We start from the raw sequence: 25,688 nt of genomic DNA, 5'->3' as shown, positions 1-25,688 counted from the left end.
TGACGTCCTTCAGGCCAAATTGCCCACAAAACCCCCTTTCCCATGACCGTCATATTAGGCAGTGGGACTTCAACATGAGTGTTTGGGGGACACAGACCTTCATTCCACAGCATATCCTAAAAGGCCCTTATAAACAAGCTTGGGGGCCCTGTGTCCTTGGCATCCTAAGGAGGCTTAGTGAGGGAAGGACTCCGAGGGAGCCCAGAGGTGTGGGGGTGCCTCAGGCTGGAGAAGCTGGGTCTGGCTGGAGGGGACCTCAGAGTCCTTGGAGGAGCCAGGCAGTGAGTGGCATGCACTCAACATGAGTGACCCAGGGACAAGTGCTTTCTCATGTGAGGGGCTGAGCCTGGTACCCACGGGCACCACTGAGCCCCCACCCCTGGCTGCAGCAGGAGGAACGAGGCCAGTGGCCTCTGTGGCAGCAGGTCCACAGTCTGCAGAGAGGCTTAGACCACCATCCAAACGGCTTTCCTGTCCGACCAGCCATTGGTCAACCGTGTGGCCCTGGGAAGCCTGGAAGTTCTCCCGACAGACCCTGTTTTCCCATCTGTCAAATGGACTAAAGGTGTTCACCAGGTCAGATCACTAGGGCTGCTAGGTGTGGCATGACTGTCCAGGTGACAGGTGGAATGCGTGCATGCCAGGTGTGCCTAAGCCTCCGTCTTTGTAGAACATTTCATCACCTCTCAGAGACGCCTGTGCCTTCAGCACCCCACCCTGGCAACTAAGCAGCCAGAAAGCAGATTCGTCTCCATTTGGCAAGGTTTAGGAGCCCCTTCCTGCTGGTTACTCCTTTGGCAGCTGAGAGGACCTCAACCCCAGGATGAAGGAGGCCTGGCTGGCCTCTGGTTCCAGGTTCCAGTCTGCACGGGGCGGGCTCCGCCGTGCTGGCTGGCTGGCTGGGGGACTCCGCGGTGGATTTATTCCTTCTGGCCTGCCTGATCGCTCCCCAAACTGCACCTGCCCTACTGGGCCTGGCCCAGCACATCGTTCTGCAAAGCTGGGGAGGACAGGACGGGCTGCCTATGGAGGTGCCAGGGGGTACAGACCCTCCCAGGCCGCTCACCCTCTGCGATGAGGTGGCGCCTGCCTGCCATGCTCCCCAGCTTCCTCCCATGCTGCCCCTTTCTCTGGAAAGGAAAGGAAGGGAACTGAAGACCCCCATGGGCCCCTGTCTGCCCTGTGCCTGTGGATAGGCGGACAGCCTATGGTGAGGAGCATCCCCGGGGAGGCTGGGCTGGCCCCGTCCCATGCCCCGCTGCCCCCCCGTTTTCCTAGAGACGTCCCTTAGGGCCGTTGCCATGGGAATTGTGTTGGAGTCTATTTTGAGACCATTGTGTGGCTGATTTTTAGTACTGTCTGGTGTGGCTGTTGCTTCTGCTGTTTGCTCAAATGACTGGCCAGAGAGTTTGGACTGTTGTCTCCAGGCGGCATTGTCCAGAACATCGAGGTGTCTGTAACAGGTGGCAGGGCCCTCACGAGGCCCCTTCAGAGGTTGGGCTTCCTGGCCACCACGGCCAGACCTGAGAACCCGGAGGCCGCCCCAGGTCCCTCGCTCTTCTCCGTGTCTACCCCTGGATGGTGGGAGGAGGCAGGTGAGGCCTGTGCCGGGGGTAGAAAGCCACCTGGGCACCCCCGGGAGCTGAAGAGGGCCCAGGTGGAAGCTGCTGAGGAGCCTTCTTCTTTGGTCCCTGGCTGCCTGATGACGGGTCTTGCTGTTGGCTTTGGTGGTCCTGGAGCACGATGTGAGCGAGCTTATGTGTCTGAGGTCTGCCTCCCCTGTGGCCTCTGGGCCCCACAAGGATGGGTAGGGCCGGCATGGTCCTGGAGACAGTGCTGGGCAGAGGGCAGGGTCTCCCCGGCTGGATGGCCAGGACAGGACTCTCCCTGGGGACTTGGCATCATCCACAGTGACTGGGAGGGCTACCACAGTAGCCCTCAGTGGTCAGTCCTGCATGAACCGGGGTCCCCGTCCTGCAGCGTCTCCTCTCCCCCTATCCTAAGGGAGAAGACAGTTTCTGCAGCACTGCCTGCCCATGCCCACTGAGCTGTGCTCGGATCCTCTTGGCCTTAGCTTTCTCCCCTTCCCCTCCCTCTTGTCCCAGGGTGAGGCTCGGCCTGTCAGTCCAGGGCAAGGTCGTGGGCCTTGGCACCCGCCTCAGGTCTTGTCATGAAGGTGGCACATGCCATGAGGTTGAAATGGTGGGACAAAACAATCAGGCCAGATGTTGGTAAAGGGGCCAGTTCATAGATTTCTCCTGACCTAGATCTACCTATGGAGCCAGAGCCTTCCCCCATTCAGTCAGCAGCTACTTGAGCACCTGCTGTATGCAGGCACTATTAGAGACAGGCCCATTCAGGGGGCGGAGAGGCTGAGAATGTGAAGAGCTGTCTAACACTACAGCTCCAGTAGCTGGGTCTGGAATCCACAACGCCCCAACATCGGGACTTCTTGAGTGCTGACATGAAACCATACTTGACCTCCGGCGCCAGGTCGCAGTCAAACTCAGGTGCACTTCCTGGTGAAAGGGTGGCACAGAGGGGCCCCAGGCACCTGAGTGTCAGGTGACTTGACCACCATCTTCCCTCCTGGGCTCTTGTTCTTATTATGCAGACGAGGACACTGGGGCCCAGAGGGCTCCCTCCAGGGATGGCCCCTCGTCTCTTTGCTATAGGCAAGTGTCCTCCTGTGACTCCTGCCCTGCCCTCCCAGGAAACCCTTCCTGACTACCCTAGGGGTCAGGGGCACCGTCTTCTTTCTCCACCTCGGGCAGGCAGTCTTGGATAAGGGAAGCCCACGGGATGGGAAAGCAAGTTATTCAGGTTGGACACATCTGCTTGATTCAGTCTTCAGAAGTGCCTGCCCCTCTGGGCCTCAGTTTACTTTTATGAGAAATGGGTAGTTCTCACAGGATGGGGTTCTCACACACGCAGAGCTTGGCACCGCTCAGCAAGCTGCTCCCTCCCAAGGGGGCAAGGCCCTCACCATTTTCTCATAGCTCCCCATGCCCCTTCTTCCCCCACCCCCGACTCGGGGCCCAGAAAATCTGCCTCATCAGGTTTGAGTGGGGAGAGCTGGCCGGCGCGCCTGGGCGGTGAGAGGCTATTTTGGGAGCGAGTCGGGAAGCAGTGCTTTGTTTTGTTTGCTTCTCGTGATTACCAGAGGTGGAAGAGCCCTGCTCGCCTCTTCTGGACACCAAGTGAGGGATGGGCAGGGAAGGAGATGGACTGTCAGACGCTTGACAGCCAGAGGCCACGTGGGTCTGCAGTCTGACCCCATCACTGTCGGTCTGTTCCAGCAGCGTCTAAGAGGAGGCAGTGGAGGAGGGAGGGAACTCGGCTTCTGCCACGCCAGACATGGTCTCCAGTTCTGCCCTCCGCCCATGTGTCCACCCACCCATCCATCCAGCCTGCCACACTCCCACTGTCACCCCCATTTATCTACCGCTCTTCCTTCCCCCACCCACCCATTTGTCCATCTGAACATATTTTAGCTAACTATGTATCCATCCATCGCTTGTCCATCATCCATTTTCCCTTCACCCATCCATCGCTATCCATCTGTCCATCTCACCGTCCAGCCATCCTCCATCCATCCAACCTCTACCCATCAATTCCTATCCATTTGTCTATCCTTCACCCATTCTCCACCTTCCATTCATCCATCCTCTACCCATCCATTTCTATCCATTTGTCCATCCTCCATTCCTCCACCCATCCATTCCTATCCGCTTGTCCATCCTCCATCCATCCATTCCTATCCATTTGTCCATCCTCCACCCATCCATCCATCCATCCCGCCCTCCCTCCATCTTTCCATCCATCCGTTCATCCATCCACCACCTACCCATTTTTCCATCCCTCCATCCTCCTTTCACCCATCCACTCCTATCCATTTGTCAAACCTCCATCACCCATCCATTCACCCTCCACCCATTTCCAACCAACCATTCTCTTGGCATTTTCTCTCTTGGCCTCCCCTCCATCATCTCTCCCAGTCAACGCCGGGAGCTCCTTGTCCGTGTTTGCCGTCACAGGCCCTGACATGGAATGGTAGACAAGATGCGCTGTTGCCAGTCCGTGTTCCCCTTGGACTGCTGAACAGTGAACTGGGCATCTCCTGCTTGTCCTGTAGACCTCACAGTCTCTTGGTGCTTGGAAGGATTTGAGCAGGGTATTGTGTCAGATGTGACACATTCCTGGAGGAGGTAGCACCTCAGTTTTAACTGGAGGGCTGACTATGAGCCTGTTTCCTGCTGTCAGCCTAGCTGGGGGGAGGGACCTGTAGCCTGTGTGGGCCTGAGCAAGCCAGGGTTCCGGGGCTCAGTGAGGAGTGGGGATGGGACAGGGATGATGAAAAGGGGACACAGGGTGGGGCTCAGAGTAGTGGGCCTGAGGCAGGAGACTTATCCGGCCACCTGCCCACCCTCTGATTCAGTCTGTGGGATGCCAGGCAGGTCAGGACGGATGCAGATGCAGGGGCTGAATACAGCAGGGCAGGCCACTGAGGTCCCGGTGGCTCTTCTCACATGCAAGTCTTGAAAAGCTGCCCCGAGCTCCCCCTGGCCCATAAGCAGAAAGTCTCAGCAACTCGGTTATTCTTGGTCCCTGCTTAGCATTTTCTTTTCTCAGGTAACGTCAGCCTCTCCTCTTCCCCTGTTGGATTAAGTTGGAAAGCTCTTCTCGGAATTGTGCTGTGAGGCCTTGGCGCAGGGTTGGGGCTTCCCAGCCAGCCACGCTGATCCAGCTTGTCTGAGCCACTGTCTTGCCCAGTCTGGGATCTCATTTCCTCCCCAGGTGAAAGAAAGGACCCTGGGACTTAGCTCTGTCCGCTTCTGCTGAGGCTCTGGGGTTGAGGACTTGGGTTGGTGCCTCCTGCAGGGAGGGGGTTTCAGGCGTTGCGTGGGAGCAGAGGGGGCCCTCGTGGGGAGGAGCACTGAGCGCAGGCCACGGCTGGGCAGAGGAGATGGATTTTTCCTGAGCCGGTCACTCTGCCTCGTATTTGCAGGGTGATGTCTTCCCATCTGGGTTTTGAGTATGGATGGAGCAGGTACCTGCACACGGGGCAAAGGCGAGTCCCGCCAGGTCCTGGGGTTTGGGGAGGGGGACCTCGACTGCACTTAGATTCAAAGCAAATATGGCACAAAGAAATACAGGTTCTTTTTATTATGATGAAGCCAAATGTAGGTGAAATATGTGAACATTTTCCATTCCTGGCCATACATTTGTGACATCATATAATGAAATACTTTTTACGAGAGTGGCCGACAGGGTTGGTGGCTTTGTAACGGCTCTTCCCTGATTCTCATAATGCACATCAGCAGCTGGTGCGCACTAGGCAAAGCACTAGGCCCGGGGGCGAGGCTCCGACCCTCTCACCTCATGATCACGGAGAATGGGAGGAGTGCCGACCGTGGAGGTGGGCAGGAGGCCGTGCACAGCTCCACGTCACCGTCATGGTGCACATGTCTGCCCGGGCAGCTCCTCACCCCCAGTCCTAGATATTAAATTCTGACTCCAAGGCAAGGTGTGGGTAGAGCTGGCGTGGGAGCCCAGGCTGTGGCCCTGCCCTTGCTCTGTGTGGCAAGGTCAGGCTTAGGGAACCCCAGACGGCCACTGTGGTCTGGGTGCCCAGGCATCAGAGTGCCCAGGTGATGCTACCTACCAATCGGTGCCCTGGCCAACAGCAGCCGACATCTTATGGACCAATAAAATGCGAAGTGATCATCACCAACCCCTTCTCCTGAAGGCCTTTAAGGGCATTTCTCCAATTGGAAGGCAGAGCCAATGGCCGTTTAATCAACTCCCAGCCAGGGGCCAGCCTCCCCACCCTGAACAGGTGGAGGTCCCCTTCATTCTAGACGGCTGGTCTCTGGTGTGAGGTGGGACAGGGGAGGACCCCTCTGCACACTGCAGCCCCTGCTGCAAACACTCATGCCTCCCGCACCAGGGTCTGCCTCCTGTATGCTGTCCCTTGTTACCAAGGTGCGGAAGCAATAATGTCTCGAACTCCTTTGGAGTTTGAATTTTGATCTGCTGTGCTGGATATGCAGGCTGATGCCTTCTGGATGCTGGGCAATGGCAGGAGCTGCAGCTCCCAGTCAGCCACGTGACCAGAGGGACCTGCAGCAAACCGCACTGCTGAGCTGAGCTGGGCAGTAGGGTAGGTGTATTAAATACATCCTTGGCTTTCAATATTTTTTATTATGCTGGTTTATTGGGAGGCCAGCTCATCATAAGCCAAGGATTCCATCTTCTATGGAGAACAAGGACACAAAGTCCTTGAGGTGTCTTGAACTGAAGAGTGGGGCTTGGAGTCGGGACACCTTGGAGTCGACCTGCTCAGTACAGTACATTTGAAAAATCAGGTCTTAAAGTAACTGTATGCTGGACTCTGAGTTGTTTGGGCCACCTGACTACTGACAGGACTTGATACGTGTGGCATCTCTACTCTACCGATTTCTGGAGGTTGATCGGAAAATGCATTTAATTTATATTTAGCATTCTTGTTGATCCCACAGGAGTTGAATTGGCCAGTTTACTATTTGTATTATATAGGTATTATGTCTTTTTTCTGATTTCTCTATTACTGGTTTTCTTTGCAATAAGTAGATATTTTCTAGCATGACTTTCTGATTTGTTGTTTCTTTTGCTGTATTCAAATTATTTTCTTAGCAGTTGCCCTGGAGATTATAAATGAGAAACTTCATTTTGAAAAAATCAGTTTGGGTTGATACCATCTTAACTTCAGATGTTTATAAAAATTTTGCTCCAATATAGCTTTATTTCTTTTATACAGTTATTGTCTTATGAATTAAATATTCATACATCGTAGGCCCTTTAACAGATTTATAGTTTCTTTATAAGTGGTAACCTTTTAAAATTAGGAGAGGTTACAAATAAAACCCATCAATACTTTCCTAAATTCACCTGTGTGGTTAGCTTTCCAGCACTCTGTCTGGTGAATTTGAGGTACTGAATAGAGTCCTTTCATTTCCTGTAAGGGTAGGTCTGTGAGCAATGAATTTTTATTTTTTGTTCATTGGGAATGTCTCCATTTCCCTTCAACTGTCTTTCTAGTTTAGCTGGATGTAGAACTTTTGTTGACACGAATTCACTTTCAGCACTCTGAACAGGTCATCCCATGGCCTGGCCTTTGGATTGGGTCAGCAGGAGGCGGTGGGGTCACCTCTCCTGAAAGGAGAGGGTCATCACCAGGAAGAGAGGTCTGGATCCTACCAGGCAAAGGCTCAGGAAGTGACCCACGCTGGCGTGCAATGGCTCCTGTCCTGGCCCTTCCCGTCAGCACACCAGCCTGAAGGTGGACGAGGCCAAGATTTCCATGCTCATTCTTTTCTCAGCGGTGCCACTTGCTAGCCGCGTGACAGCAAGTTGCTTGACCTCCCCATTTCTTCACTTCAGAGGTGGGAGCCTTGTGCCTAGCAGTTGAGCACACCAGGGGACACGAGAGGGTCCCAATTCTTAAAGTCTCTTATAGTGCCCGGCCCAAGTCCTAGCCCTTAATCGGTTTCTGGTCTTTGCATGTGAGAAGAAAATCTCAAGGACCAGAAACAGTCCTTGGAGAAAACTCAAATGGCAACAAATGGGAGTCCAGCAGATTCCCTGTGTGGCCTACTGAGGGGAGGAAATTATGGAGTATGTACTTGAAGTTGAAATAAAATGACATTCGTGAAGAACTTTTACTGGCAACAGAAGAGCGAAAGCATTTTCTTAGAAGTGAAAAAGGCAGGCGTGTAACTGCTTACATACAGCCTGCTCTCAGCCCCGGAAGATATATTTCCTGAGTCCTTTTCCTAAATACACCAAAATACTCTCAGGGCTGCCTCCTGCGTGGTGGGATGGTGAGCAGCTTTTCCTGCTTGATGTATATATTTTTAACTTTGTGATTTTCTTCAGTGAGCAAGTGTTATTCCTACAATCAGCAAATTACTAAATGGAAAAATCTAAAGAGTAGAAAATAAAGGGAAGTGACTGGGAGATACATTAATCAGTATTTAATCGCAGGGATTTTCCATTTCTTGTCCTGCATTTCAGCCTCTTGATCTCTGCAAGGTTAGTGACTTGCCCAAGGTCACATAGCTGAGCCACAGAGAAGGTGCCACCAGTACCCTGGTCTTCTTTAACTGTTATTATAGAGTAATTGTGACGCCACACTTCCCCTTGGCGATGCCAGCCTGCCCCTTTGCTGCTGGTGTCTGACATTGGCAGTTGATGGGAATCAGCAGTGACAGATACAGAAGCAGCCACCCCAGTAGCCGTCACCCTTGACATTTTTGGAAAGGGTAACAAGGGCAATGCTCTGGTTGGGCATGATTTCCTCCCTGGGGTCTAGTGCCCAGCAGCTTAAATCTATAGGTACTTGCCTTAGGGGACCTGCATGGCCACCCCTGGAAACTCCTCCAATTTCCCATCCCCCCAGCAGATTCAGAATGGACTCTGAGACCTACTCCGGGTTCACGTGTGGCTCTGGAGCTGTGTCTTGGCTGGTTCTGCAGCGTGAACTCCAGGGCCTGCTCCGGGGGTGCTGTCCCAGGTGCCACACTGAGACGCTCTCACCAAAGGAGTGTTTCTCCCAGTGTTCTTCCCAGACCTGTCCCTTGAGGGCGAGCGTCCCTGGAGCTGTCTCCCTGGGGCCAGCCTTTGTGGTCACCTGTGCAACCACAGAAGCTCAGCTGGTCCTTGTTTTCCCCAGAGCTGAGGACTTGGCCAGGGCCTGTCCATCCTGGCCAAGTGTGTGGCCATGCAGGTGGCTAGCCTGCTTATCCCTGCACAGGGGCAGCTCTGTCCCAGTTCTTGTGGCACGGGCAGGGCCCAAGACCCAGCTAGGGATGAGACGGGTGCCAGGCTGCTCTGGCACCCCAGGGCCTCCCTTGGCCTCCAGCAGCTGGGCTGCTGCTTTCACTGAGGGGCTCAGCAGAGACGAGCTGGGCCACCTCCTGTGAGTGGGTGTGATCTCCTGTGGGAGGGATACTGTGCAGCCCTGCTCCCCGGAGCCGGGAGGCTGGACAGGACTTTCCCTTCTCCAGTGCCAGCTGCAGCAGGAACCTGGCCTGTGAGAGGCCCGGAGCAGCAGCGTCTGCCTCCGCCTCTCCTGTGAGCCGAGGATGCTGGGGGCTGCTTTCGTGCGCAGCCCAGTGGCACCCTGGTGACCAGTGTGCCCTCTGCTGGCCACACAGCTGGCCTTGCTCGAGAACAGTGCCCACACCACCGGGCTAACATTTGTTATGCACGTAATGTTTTTTCTTCTTGTTGTTCATTATCCATTCGTTTAACGATTTTTATTGAGGTTCTATTCATGGGGACACACAGCAAGGAACAGAACAGGCTGGCAGGGCCTGGCCCTCACTGCCCACGGGCTGGCTGCTCCCCTGGCCTTCAGGGCACTGGGTGGAGGGGATGCCCCAGCTTGTGCCCTTAGGGCCCAGAAACTTTGAAAACATGAGTCCTGTGCATCCCAAGGAGGGTCCCCAGTGAGGAGCCAGGCAGGCCTGGCAGGCCGCAGCTGACATCTTCAGCCACTGACCTCACCCGAAGACCCCTCCCCTCCATTCCAACCCAGGACATGATGGCCTGGGCAGGGGATGGCGGCAAGAGCCTTACTGGCCAGCTGCTTGGCAAACAGCTACCTGTCACTGCTGGGCTTGGTTCTGGAGACCCGGACACACCCTGGAGTCCAGCTGCCCATGAGGTGCTCCTGCTGCCCTGGGGAGGAGGGGCCATCGCGGCAGCATGTTCTTCACAGAGAGGTGGGAGGCTGAGGGACCTCAGGGCCTGCGACTCTGAATGTGCAGGCTGAGGGCAGACCCCTGTGCCAACACGATGCCCTTCTGCAAGAGGCTGGGAAAGACTTAGCAGAGCCACAGAAGCAGAGGGAAGCCCGCTCCCTGGAGAAGCAGGGCCTCACAGGCCGTAATCCCTCTGGCTGGAACCAGTGCTGGCTGACCCTTAAACGGGCACATGCCCCTCCATCAGGCTCAGGGTCCTCACCCGCCCTTTCACTTCTCCAACAAGTCCTGCCTCCCTTGACCAGCACTTACCAGGTTCCTGGAGCCATTTGAACTTGATACCACAAGCCAAGTAGTAGTTCATCCTGCTGAGTAGTCCCAAGGAACAAGGCAGGCAAGGTGTGAAGTGGCAGGAGGAAGCCCTGTTCCAAGCAGTGTACAGCATGTGCAAAGGCCGGGGACAGACAGCAGAGGGAACAAATTGCAGTCCTGTGATGAGCTGGCTATAGCATATTCAGGGCGTCTTGAAAACCGAATGGCACAATCAGACTGGAAGCTTCCAGGGAGAGGCCCATGGCCTGCCTCCACCGTTGTCACCTTCTTTGTAAAACTATTAGTCTCATGTGCCATATTTAGAGGTAGAAGGACTGAAATACTGGAGAACTTCAGTGTTGCCTATTCACCATGCTTTCTTTGTAGCTTTGTCTGTAAGCGGCTCTCTGTGCATTAGACACAGGCCCACCACCCCTGCGGCCCGTGATGGGGGTAGGCGCGGTCCATCTACCAGTGATGCTGTGGGGCACACGGCTGTTTTGGACTGGCTGGGATTCTGAGGCCTGAGGTCTCTCGGCGCGCAGGCCCCTGGCTCTTCTGATCCAACAGATCTTTCTGGTACGAATCCCCTGCCATGTGCGTGAATCAAAACCTAGGAGGACCAACAAAACAGTTTGATTTTTAGAATTTTTCACTTTTCACTTTTTGTGAAACCATATCAATTATTACCTATTGAGTATTTGGCCCTAGCTTGGTTTAAAAATTTACTTGCTCTACCAGAGACTTTTCAAAATGTCAATCCAGTATTACATCATCTTTCCTATGCATATTTCTTTCTTTTTTTTTTTTTGTTGTTGTTTTTTTGAGAGGTGTGGAGTGGGAAGGAGAATGGGTGAACCAAGGAGAGCTTTGCTGGGGAGGGAGCGGTAGGACACAGGCCTCTGTGGAGCTCCTTGACCAGCTGGAAGCAGGGACCTAGGTCTGGAGCCCAGATCACTGAACCTGGAAAGATGCCGTGCTTCGCCCAAGGCAAGGGGCGTCTTCTCAGCCACACCAGAGGAGTACTGCTTACCTTGCCAAAGACTTCCCTTCTCCCCAGGGCACGGGCGTCAGCCAACATGAAACATCTCAGCTTGGTTCCTGGAGCTGAGTGGTACCCTCAATGGTGGTCATGTGTTTATTGTTATGTTTTGTCTATCCCCAAATTTCACGGACTGATGGTAGTTTGGGGGAGAAAACGACCACGGACACATCTCGTCTGCGGAGAAGATTAGAGCGCTTCCCTGCGACTCCTTGGTCCTGGTTGTGGTCTCAGGTGCGTGCTGGAGGCTGCTGGGGCCCCTGCGCAGCGTTTCTGCAGCTGTCCAAGCGCCCGCCAGAGGGCGCGCTCGCACCTCTGGTGACCAAGGGGCTGAAGCCTGCGTGCACCTCAGCTCTGCACCGTCAGCCTTTCAACCCCGCCGCCCCGGCGCAACCTCTGCGCCTCCCCCAGCAGCAAACTCCTGGGGAGGGGAGGGGAGGGGAGGGCAGGGGCAGGATGGTCCCAGCCTTCGATGCTTGGGGCAGGGCGGGGTGCACAGGCGCCCACCCTGCGCCCTGCCGTCTGTCAGCTCCGCTCTGGTCCACCGCCACCTCACTTGGGCTTGCCCTTGGCCTTTCCCGTCCTCCTGGAAGGGACAGGCTCTCCCTACGAGGGTCTCAGCCAAGGCCTCTCGGGGACAGAAGAGTGGAAAGGACAAGGCTTCTCATCAGCTTTTGGCAGAAATGTGTGCTCTGTAGCTTGTGTGTTAATAGTTTAGGTCTGTTCTCTCCCTTAAAACATACAATGAAAGAGAACTAACAGTGAACTGAAGTTCTTTTTGGAAATCAATAAAGCATATGAGGAAATTACCTTTTCATTAAATAAAACAAAATCTGCCAGCTTCTCCTTTCCAGGCACAGACTGCCAAGCTGAATACGCATGTCCCCAGGCCCTCCTGGGCTCGGGGACAGCCAAGGGCTTGGTGCCTGGAGCCAGACTGCCCGCAGGGTCTTGGGACTCCCCACAGACGAGACAGTCACCGGGAGAGCCTCGGTATTCTTTGTGAGACGGGGCCTCTGAGCCTGGGAAGGGGCTCGGTCTGTGCAGAAGGCCCAGGCTGGCAGGGGCGCCTCTGTGCCCTGGGCAGGCAGTACTCTCTTGCTGCCTTTCTCTTTGCATCTGTGGAATGGGCCCGTGGGCGATTCTCATATCAAGGGTGGAGGGAGGCAAGTGGGGAGGGGAGAGGGCTAGTGGGGAGGGCGCCCAGGCACCCATGTCTTATAGCCCACGGATCTGAGCGGGCATATGGGTCCAGGAGGTGACCAGTCTGTGGCAGACGGTGGCCAGCTGGACAGCCAGATCCTGTCAAGGACCAGGACCTGTCAAGGATCACCCTCCTTCCGTTTCCGGAGCACGTGAAAGCGCCATTTTAGACCAACGTGGTCTCTTGCCTTATTTGGTCTACGTTCAGAATGTTTAATTAGACGCTGATTCAATCCCACATTTTAAAAATCCATATTTCCAGCCTCTCTTTACAACTCAGGAAGTTGGGCCATCCCAGCCCATGGTCCTTGGGAGCCCCTGGTCCTTGACAGGATCTGGCTGTCCAGCTGGCCACCGTCTGCCACAGACTGGTCACCTCCTGGACCCATATGCCCGCTCAGATCCGTGGGCTATAAGAGGAACCACATGAGACTGCAGGGGTGCGTGAAACACAAAGGGCTTTGTTGGCAACATTGTAATTATTTGTAGGCAGGCTAAGGTATTAGGACATGGAATCCTGGTTGGGTATTAATTGCGAACAAAATACTGTCTGAAGCTAGATTTATTGGGAGATAGACTGGAGCATCTGTGAATGGGGTGACTATTGGATGGGCTCAGACAGAGGCAGAATAGCTTCCTTATCTTTGATTTCAGGGACAATTTCCTCTGTGATTAGAGGTTATCCTTATAATGGTGAAATGACCGCAGCAGCTCCGGATCTCACACTCTGACACCAGTGCTTCAAGTCTGTCAGGAAAGAACAAAACTCTTTGTTCCAGCAAAATCCTCAATGATTCAGGGTTTGATTGTGCTAGGCATTCTGTTCCCTGGCACCCACGGGCCTGAGGAGACCACTACCACCACTACCCCTCACCTGACACCAGGTTCCCTGGGAGGTTACGATAAATATGACCGCAGAGTGGGCTGGGGGATACCAGGCTGGTGAGAGCCAGTCGCTGAGGTGGCAGCCAGTCCCTGACATGGGAGGTCGATCTTGATACTCCACCGGCCTGCATTGCAGGGGAGATTCCGAGCAGGGCTTGAGGCTTCTGGTGAAGATGGTGGGGCATCAGGGAAGGCACTCCTTGAGCTGGGCTCAGACATGAGTGGGGTTTGCCTCATGCAAGTGGGTAATGGTCAGGGGCATTCCCAAGAAGGAAAAAGGTTGGGAAAGGTGCCAGGCAGGAACACCAGGCCTGCTGTCCACCTGCCTCTGGAGCCCATGCTCCAATCAACTTTGCCTGGAACAGCCACTTACAGCTGGGCATTGATGGGCCCAATTTCCAGGGCAGGAAGGAGAACGGACGTGTCAGCGAGACTGACTGCTGCCCACCTTTGTCCAGTGTGGACAGCCGGCTGGACAGTCACCGTGTGATTAGAGGAAATGCTGCTCAGAGTGGGAGTCAGGCCAGGAGGCGTTCCTACACCGCTGGGAACCTCGTAGAAGCCAGTGGGGAGCACTGCCTGCCAGTCACAGCAGGACCTACGGCAGCCCAGACACAGCAGGAACGAGTTTGATTTCCCTCCTCCTCGGCCTGTCCTCACTGAGGGTAGGGTTGCGGGAAAGCAGAGACGTGTGGTGCCTGGGGAGCAGGGACCAGGACCTGCTGGGGCACGCACCTGATGGCCAGGGCCCGCCTTGGCCTCCTTTCCTTTGATCTCTTCCTGGGGCTGCCCATTGGCTGGAGCAAGGGGACACTTGATGTAGTTCAGATAGCAGGGTGGAGTGGGCACCTGGTGGGAAGGCCGAGACGCCGGCACACCCTTTGTTCTCCTGGAAGGCCTTGAAAGTTCTGCAGCTCATCTCTCACTTTGGAGGAAGCTGTCCTGTTCCCAGACCACTGGGCTCCTGTGGAACTTATTAACGTGGAAGGGCCCTGAGCGCTGGTGTTCCAGTCTCCCGTGCTTTCTGGCGTGCGTCTCACTGAGGCATACCATCAGTGTAACGGGCCTGGACCAGCAATTGAACTGAGGAGTGTCGACATGATCAAGTTCTTCCATTCTGTAATATGACAGCAGGACAGGCATAGCCCCGAGACAGGATGTGCTGGTGTACTGCTGTCCAGACGGTATAAAGCACACCGCTTCTGATCTTATTTACTGACAGAAATGGAGGTGGAGGGGCCTGGCACTTGGTGTATGCTGTTTTTGACGCAGAAAATGCTGTGTTGATTTCTTTCAGTAAATATATCACATCCAGAACTCTTAGCATTGTCATTTAAGTTTCCAACAACTTCCTGTTATTTTCCAACATCCATCTGGCTTTTGTATCAGTTCCACAGGTGACTATGTGGAATATAGTGGGATTCCCACCTGCATGTTTCATATTTACCTACTTGTTTACCAGGATGTGCCTCATTCTTTCTGAAGACCTAAGTTTCCATCTGGCCTCCTCCCTGCCTGGGCAGAACAACTTCCTTTGGTAATCCTGCCATGCAGATTTGCTGGTAATGAATTCTCCCATTTTTTAAAATCTGAAAATGTGTTCATTTTGCTTTCATTCCTGAAGGTTATGTTTTGAATATAGAACTGAGTTAACAGTCGCTTAGCCCTTTGAAGATGTGATTCCACTGTTTGCTGGCCTCCATTGTTCACAGTCAGAAGTTAGCAGTATGCAAGTTGTTCCTGTGTATATGTGACTTGTTCCTCTTCAGCTGCTTTCAAGTGGGTCACTCTGGTTCTCGGCAGTTTGAGGTGATTTCTTTGTTTTACTCTACTTGGGGTACATGGAGTTTCTTCAATCTATAAATTTGTCTTTTCACCAAATTTGGTTAATTTTGTCCATTCAATTTTTTCCTGTTTCATTTTGTCTCCCCTTTCTTTCTGGGATAACTTTTGATATTATTTTAAGGTTCCTGAGGCTTTTTTCAATCTTTGTTCCTCTCCATTCTCCAAATTGCCTGTTTCTACTGACACCATTGCTGTACCTTTCAGCTTTTCTGTTTCCCACTATATTCTCTGGCCTGGCTTCAACTATGTCATGTCATGTATCCTTTCTTGTAAGGCTGTGGGGTTCTGAGGGGTCAGAGCTCAGTGATGGCTAGACTGATGGAATTGAGGGCCAAAGAGGAGGCAGTGAAAGCCTCCTGGAGGCATGTGATGTCCTATCGAGAGTGTGGCCTGGGCCAGGGAGAGACGGAGTGCTGGGGCCTTGTCACTTAGTAGAGGAAGGTCAAGGAAGGAGACTGGTGGGTACAGAAATTGAGTCTGGTAGATCCCTACGGTGTATTGGGATAGCTTCTCTCTGTTCTCACCAAACCCACCTAGAAACATTGCTATTCTTGTTATCAGATGAAGAAACCTGGGTTTGGAGGAATTCTCTGGGCCCTCGGTCAAGAAGCTGGTTTAGTGACCATGATCATGTGACTGGGGTAACATAAGCAAAGTCTTCCGTGACAGGGCAGCTCTTGAGATGGTGGAAGACAGTCTATCCTCCAGACTGAGTCCAAACACCGTCCATGACCCAGGTTTTCTTATGGGCAGTATTCATCCCAGAACTTGAGCTACGACCTACTGGGTCTGAGATTCCTTTTGCCATATCGGACAGACCATATCATGGCTCTGACATTGCCACTGGCTGGCTATGTGTCCCCGGCCAGCAGACTCACCTTTCTAGAACCATCATCTTCATGTTGAATAGGAGCAAGTAAAATAGAGGCTTGACTTTGCCTGGCTGCAGCGGGGAATCAGTGAGATGGTGTGAAGTTCCAGTGGAGTTTCAAAAGCTCCTGCACGTAGGGCCTTTGAGGCCACATTTTCTACCAAGGCCACGTTCACACAGTGGTGCAAATTTACTCCTTCCTCCATCAGAGGAGTATTTTACCTTTTAGGTATTATCTAGGCATGGGGGCTACAGCAGTGAACAAGAGATGAAAGTTCTCGTCCCCCAGCATTGTGCCCCACTCTGCCACCACCTCTCTTGATTATAATTCTTACTCTTAGCCTCATTCTTGGAGGCTGAAAACTCTGGGCTCAAATCCCAGTTCTGAAGAAGCCAGCCTACCCTACTGTGAAGTCACTAACCCAGATTTCTTGTCAGTAATGTGGGGATCATTATGCCTGTTTTCTAGGGTGACTGGGAGGTTAGGCTAGGGTGTGTGTTTAAGGCAGCGGCAGTGCCTGCCACATGGCTGTGGTCCTTTGAATATTCCCTTTCCGTGGGCATCCACCTGTGGCGGGTGTACTTCACTTCTCCCCTGGCTTTGGTATTTGTGCAGTTTTCTTAGTCGTAGATGTGCCCTTTTAAAAACTGTGTTGCTCCAAGAACATTGAAATGCCCCATCTACCTGTCCCGCGTCACATCCGCATGACATACCCTGGTGGATTCTCCTGTCAGTCCTGGGTTGTAGTACAGGTTGAACAGCCCTTATCCAAAATGCTTGGAACCACAAGTGTCCCGGGTTTGGAACCTTCTCAGATGTTGGGACAGTTGCACATACACAATGAGCTAGCTCAGTCTAGACATGAAATTCGTCCATGTTTTCTGTACCCCTCATTCACATAGGCTGAAGTTAATTTTATATAATATTTTAAGTAACTTTACATGTGAAACAATTTTGTCATGTGCAGTTTTTCTACGTGCGGCGTTGTGTTAGTTCCCAAAGGTTTGGATGGCGGAGCATTTTGGATTTCAGATTTTTGGATCGGGACGCTTAACCTATGCTCCAAGCCCCTCCCTACTGAAATTCCTTCAACTCCACCCCACGCAACCCTTATGTCACTTAGACAAAACTGGTTCTCTTTTGTTCTTCTCTCATCCCCTTAGGATGTGGGCCAGCCTCCTCCCAAATAGAGTATCCCAGACCCCAGCACACGCGCGCGGCACAGGGCCTGTCTTGACTCTGCTCTTCCCACCCCTCCTGCAGGTTACGGACACGCGGCACCTGGCACCGACGCTGGCAAGGCCTTCTGCATGTTCTACGCCGTGCTGGGCATCCCCCTGACGCTGGTCATGTTCCAGAGCCTGGGCGAGCGCATGAACACCTTCGTGCGCTACCTGCTGAAACGCATCAAGAAGTGCTGCGGCATGCGCAACACCGAGGTGTCCATGGAGAACATGGTGACCGTCGGCTTCTTCTCCTGCATGGGAACGCTGTGCATCGGGGCAGCCGCCTTCTCCCAGTGCGAGGAGTGGAGCTTCTTCCACGCCTACTACTACTGCTTCATCACCTTGACGACCATCGGATTCGGGGACTACGTGGCGCTGCAGACCAAGGGCGCCCTGCAGCGGAAGCCGTTCTACGTGGCCTTCAGCTTCATGTACATCCTGGTGGGGCTGACGGTCATCGGAGCCTTCCTCAACCTGGTGGTCCTCCGCTTCCTGACCATGAACGGCGACGAGGAGCGGCGGGAATCCGAAGACAGGGAACCGCTCCCCGGAAACCGAACCAGCACGGTGGCCCACATCTCGGAGGAGGCGCGCCAGACCCGCCAGCGGTGCAAGAGTGAGGGCGGCGACCTGCAGTCCGTGTGCTCCTGCGCCTGCTACCGTCCCCAGGCGCCGAACTTCAGCGCCAAGCTCGCGCCCCACTCCTTCCACTCCATCTCGTACAGGATCGAGGAGATCTCGCCGAGCACGCTGAAAAACAGCCTCTTCCCGTCCCCCATCAGCTCCGTCTCGCCTGGGCTGCACAGCTTTAACGACAGCCACAGGCTGATGCGCCGCCGGAAGTCCGTCTAAGTGCGGGGAGGGCAGGAGCGGAAGAGTCATTGTCATGTGGATGTAAGTTCCATCGGCCCGACTCGCCTTTCCCTCCGTATTTATTTATTATTATCTTTTGTTCCGATTACGGTCATCACCATTACTTTCTCTCCTCCCTCCTTTCCTGGTTTCATTTCCTCCCCACCTTTCCAGCCAGGCAGAGCTGTCCAAAGGGAAGAAAAGGCCCATCCTTCTCTGAAACTCGCATCTGAGCATGAAGCATGGATTTCTTCCTTCCTCCCCCAGCAAAGTATGCCTTATATTCTCCCGCCCTGCCCCCTTTCTCTGGGGTGGCTTTTCTAGGACAGGTGTGAGACCAAGAGCACGGAGACAGAGCTGAGGATACCCAGCCTGAAGTTGCTCACCAAGCCGAGAGCCTTTGACCTCCGCCCCTAGTGGTGTCTCACTAACTGTCTCTTTCCCTCCCTGAGGACTGGGTGGCTGTGTCTGTGTGCAGTGTGAGCGTGTGCCTCTATGTGCCGGTGGATCGTGTGACCAGATGGGAAGTGTCAGGCTCATTTTCACCCCCCTCCCTCATGTTTTGTTGGGAGCCTGCTTCTGGCTGCTTCCAAACAGAATGGAAAGTCGAAAACCAAGAGGTTTTTATCATCTTGCCAAATCGAGCATGTTCCATGAGCAGCCTTGACCGGGGTGTGCCCCGACCACAGGTTCTAAGTTACATCAACTTTTCAGGGGGTGGGCGGGCAAGACGACATGGATCATTTTAGCTTGCCAGTTCAAAAATTTAAAAAGCACGCACTTTGTGAAACTGGTATGCATTATCAACAAAAGTAGCAATGGAATAATCAAAAGCCACCACTATGAAAGAATTTTAGTTTTATCATCTCCAGTTCCAACAATTTACTGTGCAGCTGGAATTGTCAGGGGAAACTGGGAAATTGTTGGAACCCCAGAGTATCTATTTTATTATGTCCCTCTTCTCGATGATGATGACATGACGATGACTTTGTGCAGCACTGACCTGCGTGAATAGGAAGTAGAGTTTTGGAGTGCTTGAGAATGGGGCTGGTATGTGGATGTGCTTTCTTTTCCTAATAAAAGGTGACAGGGCATTCCTCGTTTAAAAGATATATCTCTATATATTTCAAGAAAGATTGTCTGGAACTGCATTTGATTTGTAAATAGGGAAAGTTCAAGTTGGTCTCAGGAAGAGTTTAGAGGCTGTATATTGGCCTGGGAACTTGTCAATCTCAGGGGACACTTTGGTTTAGGCAGAGGAGAAATTCCTCCCCACTCCCCATAAAGGGGTGACCCCAAAGGGAAGGCATGCTAATCTCTTAGGGACACATTAGGCTAGAGAATATGGCACATGGTAGGCCCTTATGATGGCAGGAGTAAGGACAGTTTGACCTCTATGTTCACTGAGGGAACTTTAATTTCTCTCATCATCATCTCTGCCATTTCTAAAAGTCACCCATTTGCTCATCCTCCCAACTCCTTTTTCGTGCACTGGAAATTCCTGGCTCTTGGATGGAAATGGGCTTCGCTGCACTGCTCAGAAGGAACACACTGGCCTACAGGATTTCTTAAAGGAGACCGAACCCAAATCCACCTGGCCCAAGCATGTGGGCCACTGGGCGGAAACAGGAGCACTTGGACTCCTCTGAAAAGCTACGCATGCACACCTTAATGCTACATCCGTGTTGAAATGTCCCTCTCGCCTAGGACACAGGACCTTCGGAAGGAGTCTGTGAACCTCAGACTCTCTTGGCCAAACTTGACAGTTATGAACCTTCAAGGCCTCTATCAGCTCGCTCATCTTTAAGATTTTGTTTTGTGGAACGCCCTGCATAGGGTGCTCAAGTCTGTCCAGAGAATAGACAACTCTTCTTGAATTCTCTCTCTGAAGGGATTGTTGGCTGTAGGAGGTCAGAGGTGTGAACGCACTAACGCGTATTTGCAGACTACTTTTTGCTTTGGAGGCTGCCTGGGACACATGTAGGAGTTCTCCTGAAAACCATTGTAAGATTTGCCCTCGAATGGGGGATGTGTGATCATCTTTGATCTTTATGTGGCACAGGGAGGTTGAGAGATCTGCTCAGTATCAGAGCTGATCCTTGACAGAACCAAGGCCATAGCCTCAGACCAGATCCCACGAGGGTCCACAACACTGACTCCACCACACCGGCCCTCCAGTGAGGCACCCTGTCCCTGTGTCTCCACAGGGACACACACTGTGGAGTCAGAAGGAGGTCAGCTCACCCCCTTCAGGGCTGGTTTCCCTCTAAAGTATCTGCATAAAGTGGTCATGCAGTGACTGCCCTGCTTGGATGCTCTGAGTGACAGGGAGTTCCCCTCTTCCCAGGGAGACATAGGACACATGCTGTATTCTCAGTTGACTCCCTTTTTGGAGGTCAGGGTTGTAGGATGAAGCCTTTGTCTTCAAGTCATGACCACTGACTGAAGGGTCTGAGGCAACTTGCTCTGTCTTGGTTCCGTTTCCCTTCTGCATCTTCTGCAGTTTGCGGCCAGGTGAGCCCCGAGGGATGAGCACTGTGTCCCCGCTTTTGGGGTTAGACTTCCAGAGTGGCCAGGGGATGCAGGTGAGCTTGGCTTGCTCCCCTTCAAAGTCGCTCTCTTTCTCAGGTGGCCCGTCTGTTCCCCACCGTGGTGCACCCAGTACGTGCTCCCGGGGAAAGGGTGGGGAGATGTTGAGATCTCCAGAGCTCTTCTCTCTTGATAGGATGGGAGTGGGCCTTCTCGGCTGAGAGCCCCACGTGGCCAGTGTGCACAGGAAGCTCAGTCTGCATCGCCTCACTGACCTCTTGCCTCTTCAGAGGAGACCCAGGGCCACGAAGGCCAACAACTATCTGAGGTCACATGGCCAAGTTGAGGTCTCATTACTCTTTCTGCTGTTGTCCAGGATGCTTTTGACGCTGCTGTCCTGCACAGCCCTCCAAAGATCCCTTGCTGCTGGACTTCTCTGGCTCTGGCCTCTCTTCCTCCCTTATATACTTGGCAACTTCTTTCAGCCAGGTGATTATCACCCCCCTTCCTCCACTTGACCATACCTGTTCAGAAAGAGGGATGAAATCATCCCAGGGGGTCTGGATAGGGGCATCAGCTTCTGTTGGGGTGCATAAGAGGAAAGGCCCTCCCACCAGGGGTGCAGGAGGCCAACTTGCCTTCCGGTCCCCACAAATCTACATGCCTTGTATATACTTGAGATTTCTGATTCACTTGAACTCTTTTCCACTAAGAGATATCCATCTTTACTCCATCAAAGACAGGAGGAAGGTGGACATTGGATTGATTTCCTGGAGCCCTGGGCTCTCTGCTTTCTAGTAAGCATCCGGTTTGGGTCCTCACAGCACCCATCCCAGGTGGACGGTGCTGTCTTGACCAGCAGCCTGTTAGACTCTTGTTTACATAGAAGTGAACCAACCTCTCTGAGTTTTGAGATCCCTCTTAGCCCCACATCTGGGACCAGATCTGTTCTTTTTGCTCTGTCTTGAAAGCAAGGCAGCAACTTCTGCCCAGAAAGCATAATCATAGCAGGTCATTTGCTGCCCACCCAACCAGTCCCTCATACTTCCAAGGGAGGAAGCAAATGGATGCAGATTGCTACCTGGAGGAGATTTCTGGGGAGGTTCACAGAAAGGTGGAGAGGGATTCACCTGGCACACCTGTCAGTGCACAGGCACCTGACAGAGAGAATATCAGGTGCGAGATCTGAAGTGTGGGCTGCCCGTGGCACCTGAGAGTGTGGCTTAGTTCTGAAAGTAGCATAGTTTGGAACTCACTTCTAAAGTGAGTTCCTCCAGAATCATGGTCTTCGTGAGACCCTTGGAGTATCCTAGGGGAGGCAAGAGTGCAGGGCAGGGCCTGTTCCCTTGTCTTGCCTCACTGGGCTCCTGGAAGTCATTTCACTCCCCGAGTCCCTGAAGCTTCCTCCTGCAATGGTGGGACAGCATGGGTGGGGTCCATGAGCACTTAGCACAGAATGGACTTGACCCACAAAGGCATTTGGCCTGGATATTCTGATCTCTGGGCACATTGAAGGTTGAGTCCCCAGGAAGCAAGCCAAGTGATCCTTTCCTTTGGCAGGAGACAGAGCTGGGAAGATGAAGGGACACAGGAATGGCAGATGGTGGTGGTGGTGGTGGTGGTGGTCATGTGCACTGAGGCCCAGTGCATTCTGGGTTTCCCAGAGAACTGGGCATAAATCCATCCGTGTTGTTCTTTCTTGACCACAACCTGATAGAGGCTGCTGCTTCAGGCAAGTGAAAGTCTATGACCATGATTTCCCTGCCAAGGTTGTTTTGAAAATTGAGTTAGAGAAAAGTTGCAGGAGCACCATGAGCTTCCTGATACCTCGCCCGGACCCACTAACCTCAGCACTTCGCCACCTTCCCCTCAACTCTCACTCAGAGGTGTTTGGAGGATAGAACGTCACGACGTCTGTAACAGTTAGGTGGTTCAGCCAAAGAAAACATTGTATATCTCCCATGAACAAGCACATTCTCCTATATAGTAGTGATGTTGTCACACCTGAGAAATTTAGCCTCGTACAATATTATCTAGTATAACCTGTATGCAAAATCCCCCAAGTGTCCCAAAATTATCCTGCAGCGCTTTTTGTGAATCTCAGAAACCACCCAAGATCACACCCCACACTTGCTTGTCTTATTGTCCCAGAACCCCCACCCCCCACCTGAGGGCATCTCCCTCAGCAGTTGTGTCTCGCTTGATGTTTTTGAAGAGCCCAGGCCCGTAGTCTTGTAGAACGCCCTATGATCTGCTTTTGTCTGCTTGTTCCCTCAGGTTGAGGGGCTGTTGGCAAGAAAACAGTTGATGTTGTGTAGCTATGATTTATGCTTTTGATGTCCGTCTCTCTGGGGACCTCTGTGGTTACTGCTTTCATTGTGAATAAATAAGTCATATTAAATGTTGTTTTCCTCTGTCAGGGGAACTAACTGCAGCTTCAAGAGGCGTCCACGGATGCTGGGTCTCACTGCCGAAGCCCAAGCAGGCTTCAGATTTCTGACCTCTCCCGGGGACCTCTTCCGTGTGGGCTGAGCGTCAGCACCTTCCCTACCTGTGGGGTGGCCCAGCTGTAAATAGAAAGCACGGCGATGCGTGTCGTGAGGGCCCACCAGGCTACTTGGGCTCCTCCACGGTGCAGTGCTGGCCATGCCCTTCCTTCCATCACTGAGGTGGAATTTGTCTTCATGCTCCACCTGGTCATTAAGGGCTATCACCTGTATCTTTGAGACGTTTGCTCTGGCAAGCTCTAGAGCAAAGCCCTCCTAGATCTGATCTGATGAAGCATAGCTGCTGTGTCTACCACCATTCCCTTTGATCAGGGAAATATGACCATGCAGGTTCTGCCACTTGGGACCTCTGTATGATGGAGATGGAGCCTCTAGCTCCTCCTGTCAAAGTTCCTCCTGACCCTTTTGCCCCCTGATGGAATTTGTGATGTCCTCCTCTGGGCTCCCCTGGTCCCGTTTCCCCCATGGAAGAACACACTGGGAAGTGAACCTCCCAGGTCCCGGCCTTAGAAGTGACCAGGGTGGGGTGGGGTGGGTTCCCAGACAGGGGGATGACCTTGGGGAAAAAAGATAATCTGACATCTTGTCCCAGTGGTCACACATCCTCATGATCAAGACATGCCTTGACTGCCCCAGTGGAAACCACCCCAAAGCCCTGTGGAGACCACCAGGCATCACCCCTCTTGTTCAGTGGCACATGCCCAGTGGCCCACAGCTGGGTGCTGCCTCAGGGGGTTATCAGCATACCTTCAGAGCATAGAACACACCTGACATTTCCCCTGTGGGAGAGGGACCTTGTCCCCGGTGATGCTCCCGCCACCTGGGTCTAGCCAATGCCCTTTGCTTGTGGCAGTACTTCTGGAGGTGGAGCAACACGGGAACCTGCGATGAGTGGGATGGGTCCCCATGCCTCAGTGGGACTGCCACTCCAGCTCTGGAGCCCGGGGAGGGGCAAAACCCACCTCTCCTTGTCCCCAGGGGCAGCACAGTGGAGTGCAAGCTGCTCAGGCCTGGCCCTCACATACCTCAAACCAACCGCGGCCACTCGCAGGCAGGGGGCTTCGCTCCTCCAGGCCTCAATTTCCTCACCTTCAAGTTGGAGTTACAAACAGCCCCTCCTGTACAGGGTACCTGGGAGAACTAGAAGTGGCCCCATCTACCAGGCACCTGTTCTGTGCCAGCCTTCTCTCCGCTTCACCCACAGGTGCCTGGGCGCGGCCCGGGGCCTCACCTCAGGCTCTCCGCTCTACTGGGGCCTACGCTGCAAAGAGCGCACGCACCTGCTGCAGGGCGTGTTCCCGCTGGGCAGTTGTTCTACCTGCTGGGTGGGGGCGGGCAGTCAGACACCCCCACTCTGCAGGTCCACCAGCTGAGGCTTGGAGTAGTGGGCAAGTTCAGAGTTCTGTCCTCCAGTGTGCGGGGAGGGGTGGGGTGGGGTGGGGTGGGTGGAGTGGGGCGGGGCCCTCCCACAACAAGAGGACACAAAGGAAAGCAGGGGAGAGTGGGTGTCACCTCCAGGTAAATCACATGGGGACTTCAAGCTGTGGAGAGGATTGGAGAGAAACTTCCAAGCCAGCCAGAAGGGCAAATGTTAAACCTGCCAGACCCTTTGCCCGTTTCAAAAAGCCCAGCTCTGTGCTAAGCACCATGACAAAACCCACCACCGAAGCCATGTGCGGGCTAAGCCTCTGATCATATTAACCATGCAGACATTTGTCCCCAGGCTGCCTTCTCCACACCAGTGGACCCCAGAGGGCACACCGGGACTGGTAGCCTGTGCTCTCTGGCAGGCAGCGGGACCCTTGCGGGGTAGAGCTGTGGTAGAGTGGCTGCAGGCCTTCTGAAAGCCTGCAGTGGCCCCTGCACATGACCCCTCTGCAGCACGCTGTGTGACCCAGGCAGGTCACCCTTCCTGGTAGGCAGATATGAACGACTCAAGATGGTGACGCTCAAACCTGTCATCCTGGCGAGAAGGCCCCGTCCCACGAGCCTTCCTCCCCGCCTGGTGGGTCTGGAAGGGTGGAGCTGCTGCAGGTGGCTGGGGTGGACTCCCAGCTCTGCGGATGGCGGTGGGCTGACCTTTCAGAGTGTGGGGAGGGGAGCTCACCAGGAGTTGCCTAGGTGCTGTCCGAAGCTGTGTGGGATGGCACAGGTGGGCTAGGCCTTCCTGTCACCCACCCCCTTGGTGTGGTGACAGTCCCAGGGTAGAGTGCTCTGGTGGGAGGACACGGGAGGGGATTGGGTTTGGAGGGAGGAGCTGCTGGAGCAGCAGGGAGACTTGCTGGGGAAGCACTCGTTCTTCACACCTTCCCATTTACTTTGGGTCCTAACCGCCTCCTTGGAGGCCTCCAGCATCTAGAGAGCTATGCTCGTTTCTGGGATCTTCAGCCATAGCTCTGGCCTCCGAAGGCCAATGGGTGAGGGGACACGGGGTTCCTTCCTCACATGTAATGGACTTCCATGGTCTTGGCAAGTGTCTCCTTGTCCCTTTCTGTGGAAGCTAGGATGACCAGGAGGGAAGCAGGTGTCTCCCAGAGACATCTGCTGAAGATGAAAGGAAACCAGCGTCCCTGTCCGCAGACTTTGTTGGCATCTTGGTGGGAGTCATTGAAGGAGGAGCAGGGTCAAGTGCTTCCAGCACAGGTCTGGGTTCCTAAGTGTGGGCCAAC

At 53.6% G+C, this 25,688-nt stretch overlaps 1 protein-coding gene across 3 annotated transcripts in view; it reads left to right on the top strand.

The window, feature by feature from the left end:
- The window catches only part of KCNK9 (potassium two pore domain channel subfamily K member 9), a 47,644-nt gene extending 23,945 nt beyond the window's left edge, over window positions 1-23,699 (top strand). The window contains exons 2-3 of one of the 3 annotated variants that reach the window (XM_079139246.1): window positions 17,169-18,025; window positions 22,933-23,699. In XM_079139246.1, the coding sequence (XP_078995372.1) occupies window positions 17,169-17,983 (815 nt within the window). In that variant the 3' untranslated portion in view covers window positions 17,984-18,025; window positions 22,933-23,699. Of the gene's footprint in view, window positions 1-17,168; window positions 21,707-22,932 lie in introns of those variants that run through there. The other 2 variants (XM_079139247.1, XM_079139245.1) reach the window with 2 other exon arrangements.
- The last annotated feature ends 1,989 nt before the right edge of the window (window positions 23,700-25,688 follow it).

This window comes from Sciurus vulgaris (assembly GCF_902686455.1).
Source record: "Sciurus vulgaris genome assembly, chromosome: 1".
In the NCBI taxonomy this organism is placed as follows: Eukaryota; Metazoa; Chordata; class Mammalia; order Rodentia; family Sciuridae; genus Sciurus; species Sciurus vulgaris.
Note: the sequence above shows the minus strand (reverse complement) of the source record. Positions and strands in the feature narration are given on the sequence as shown.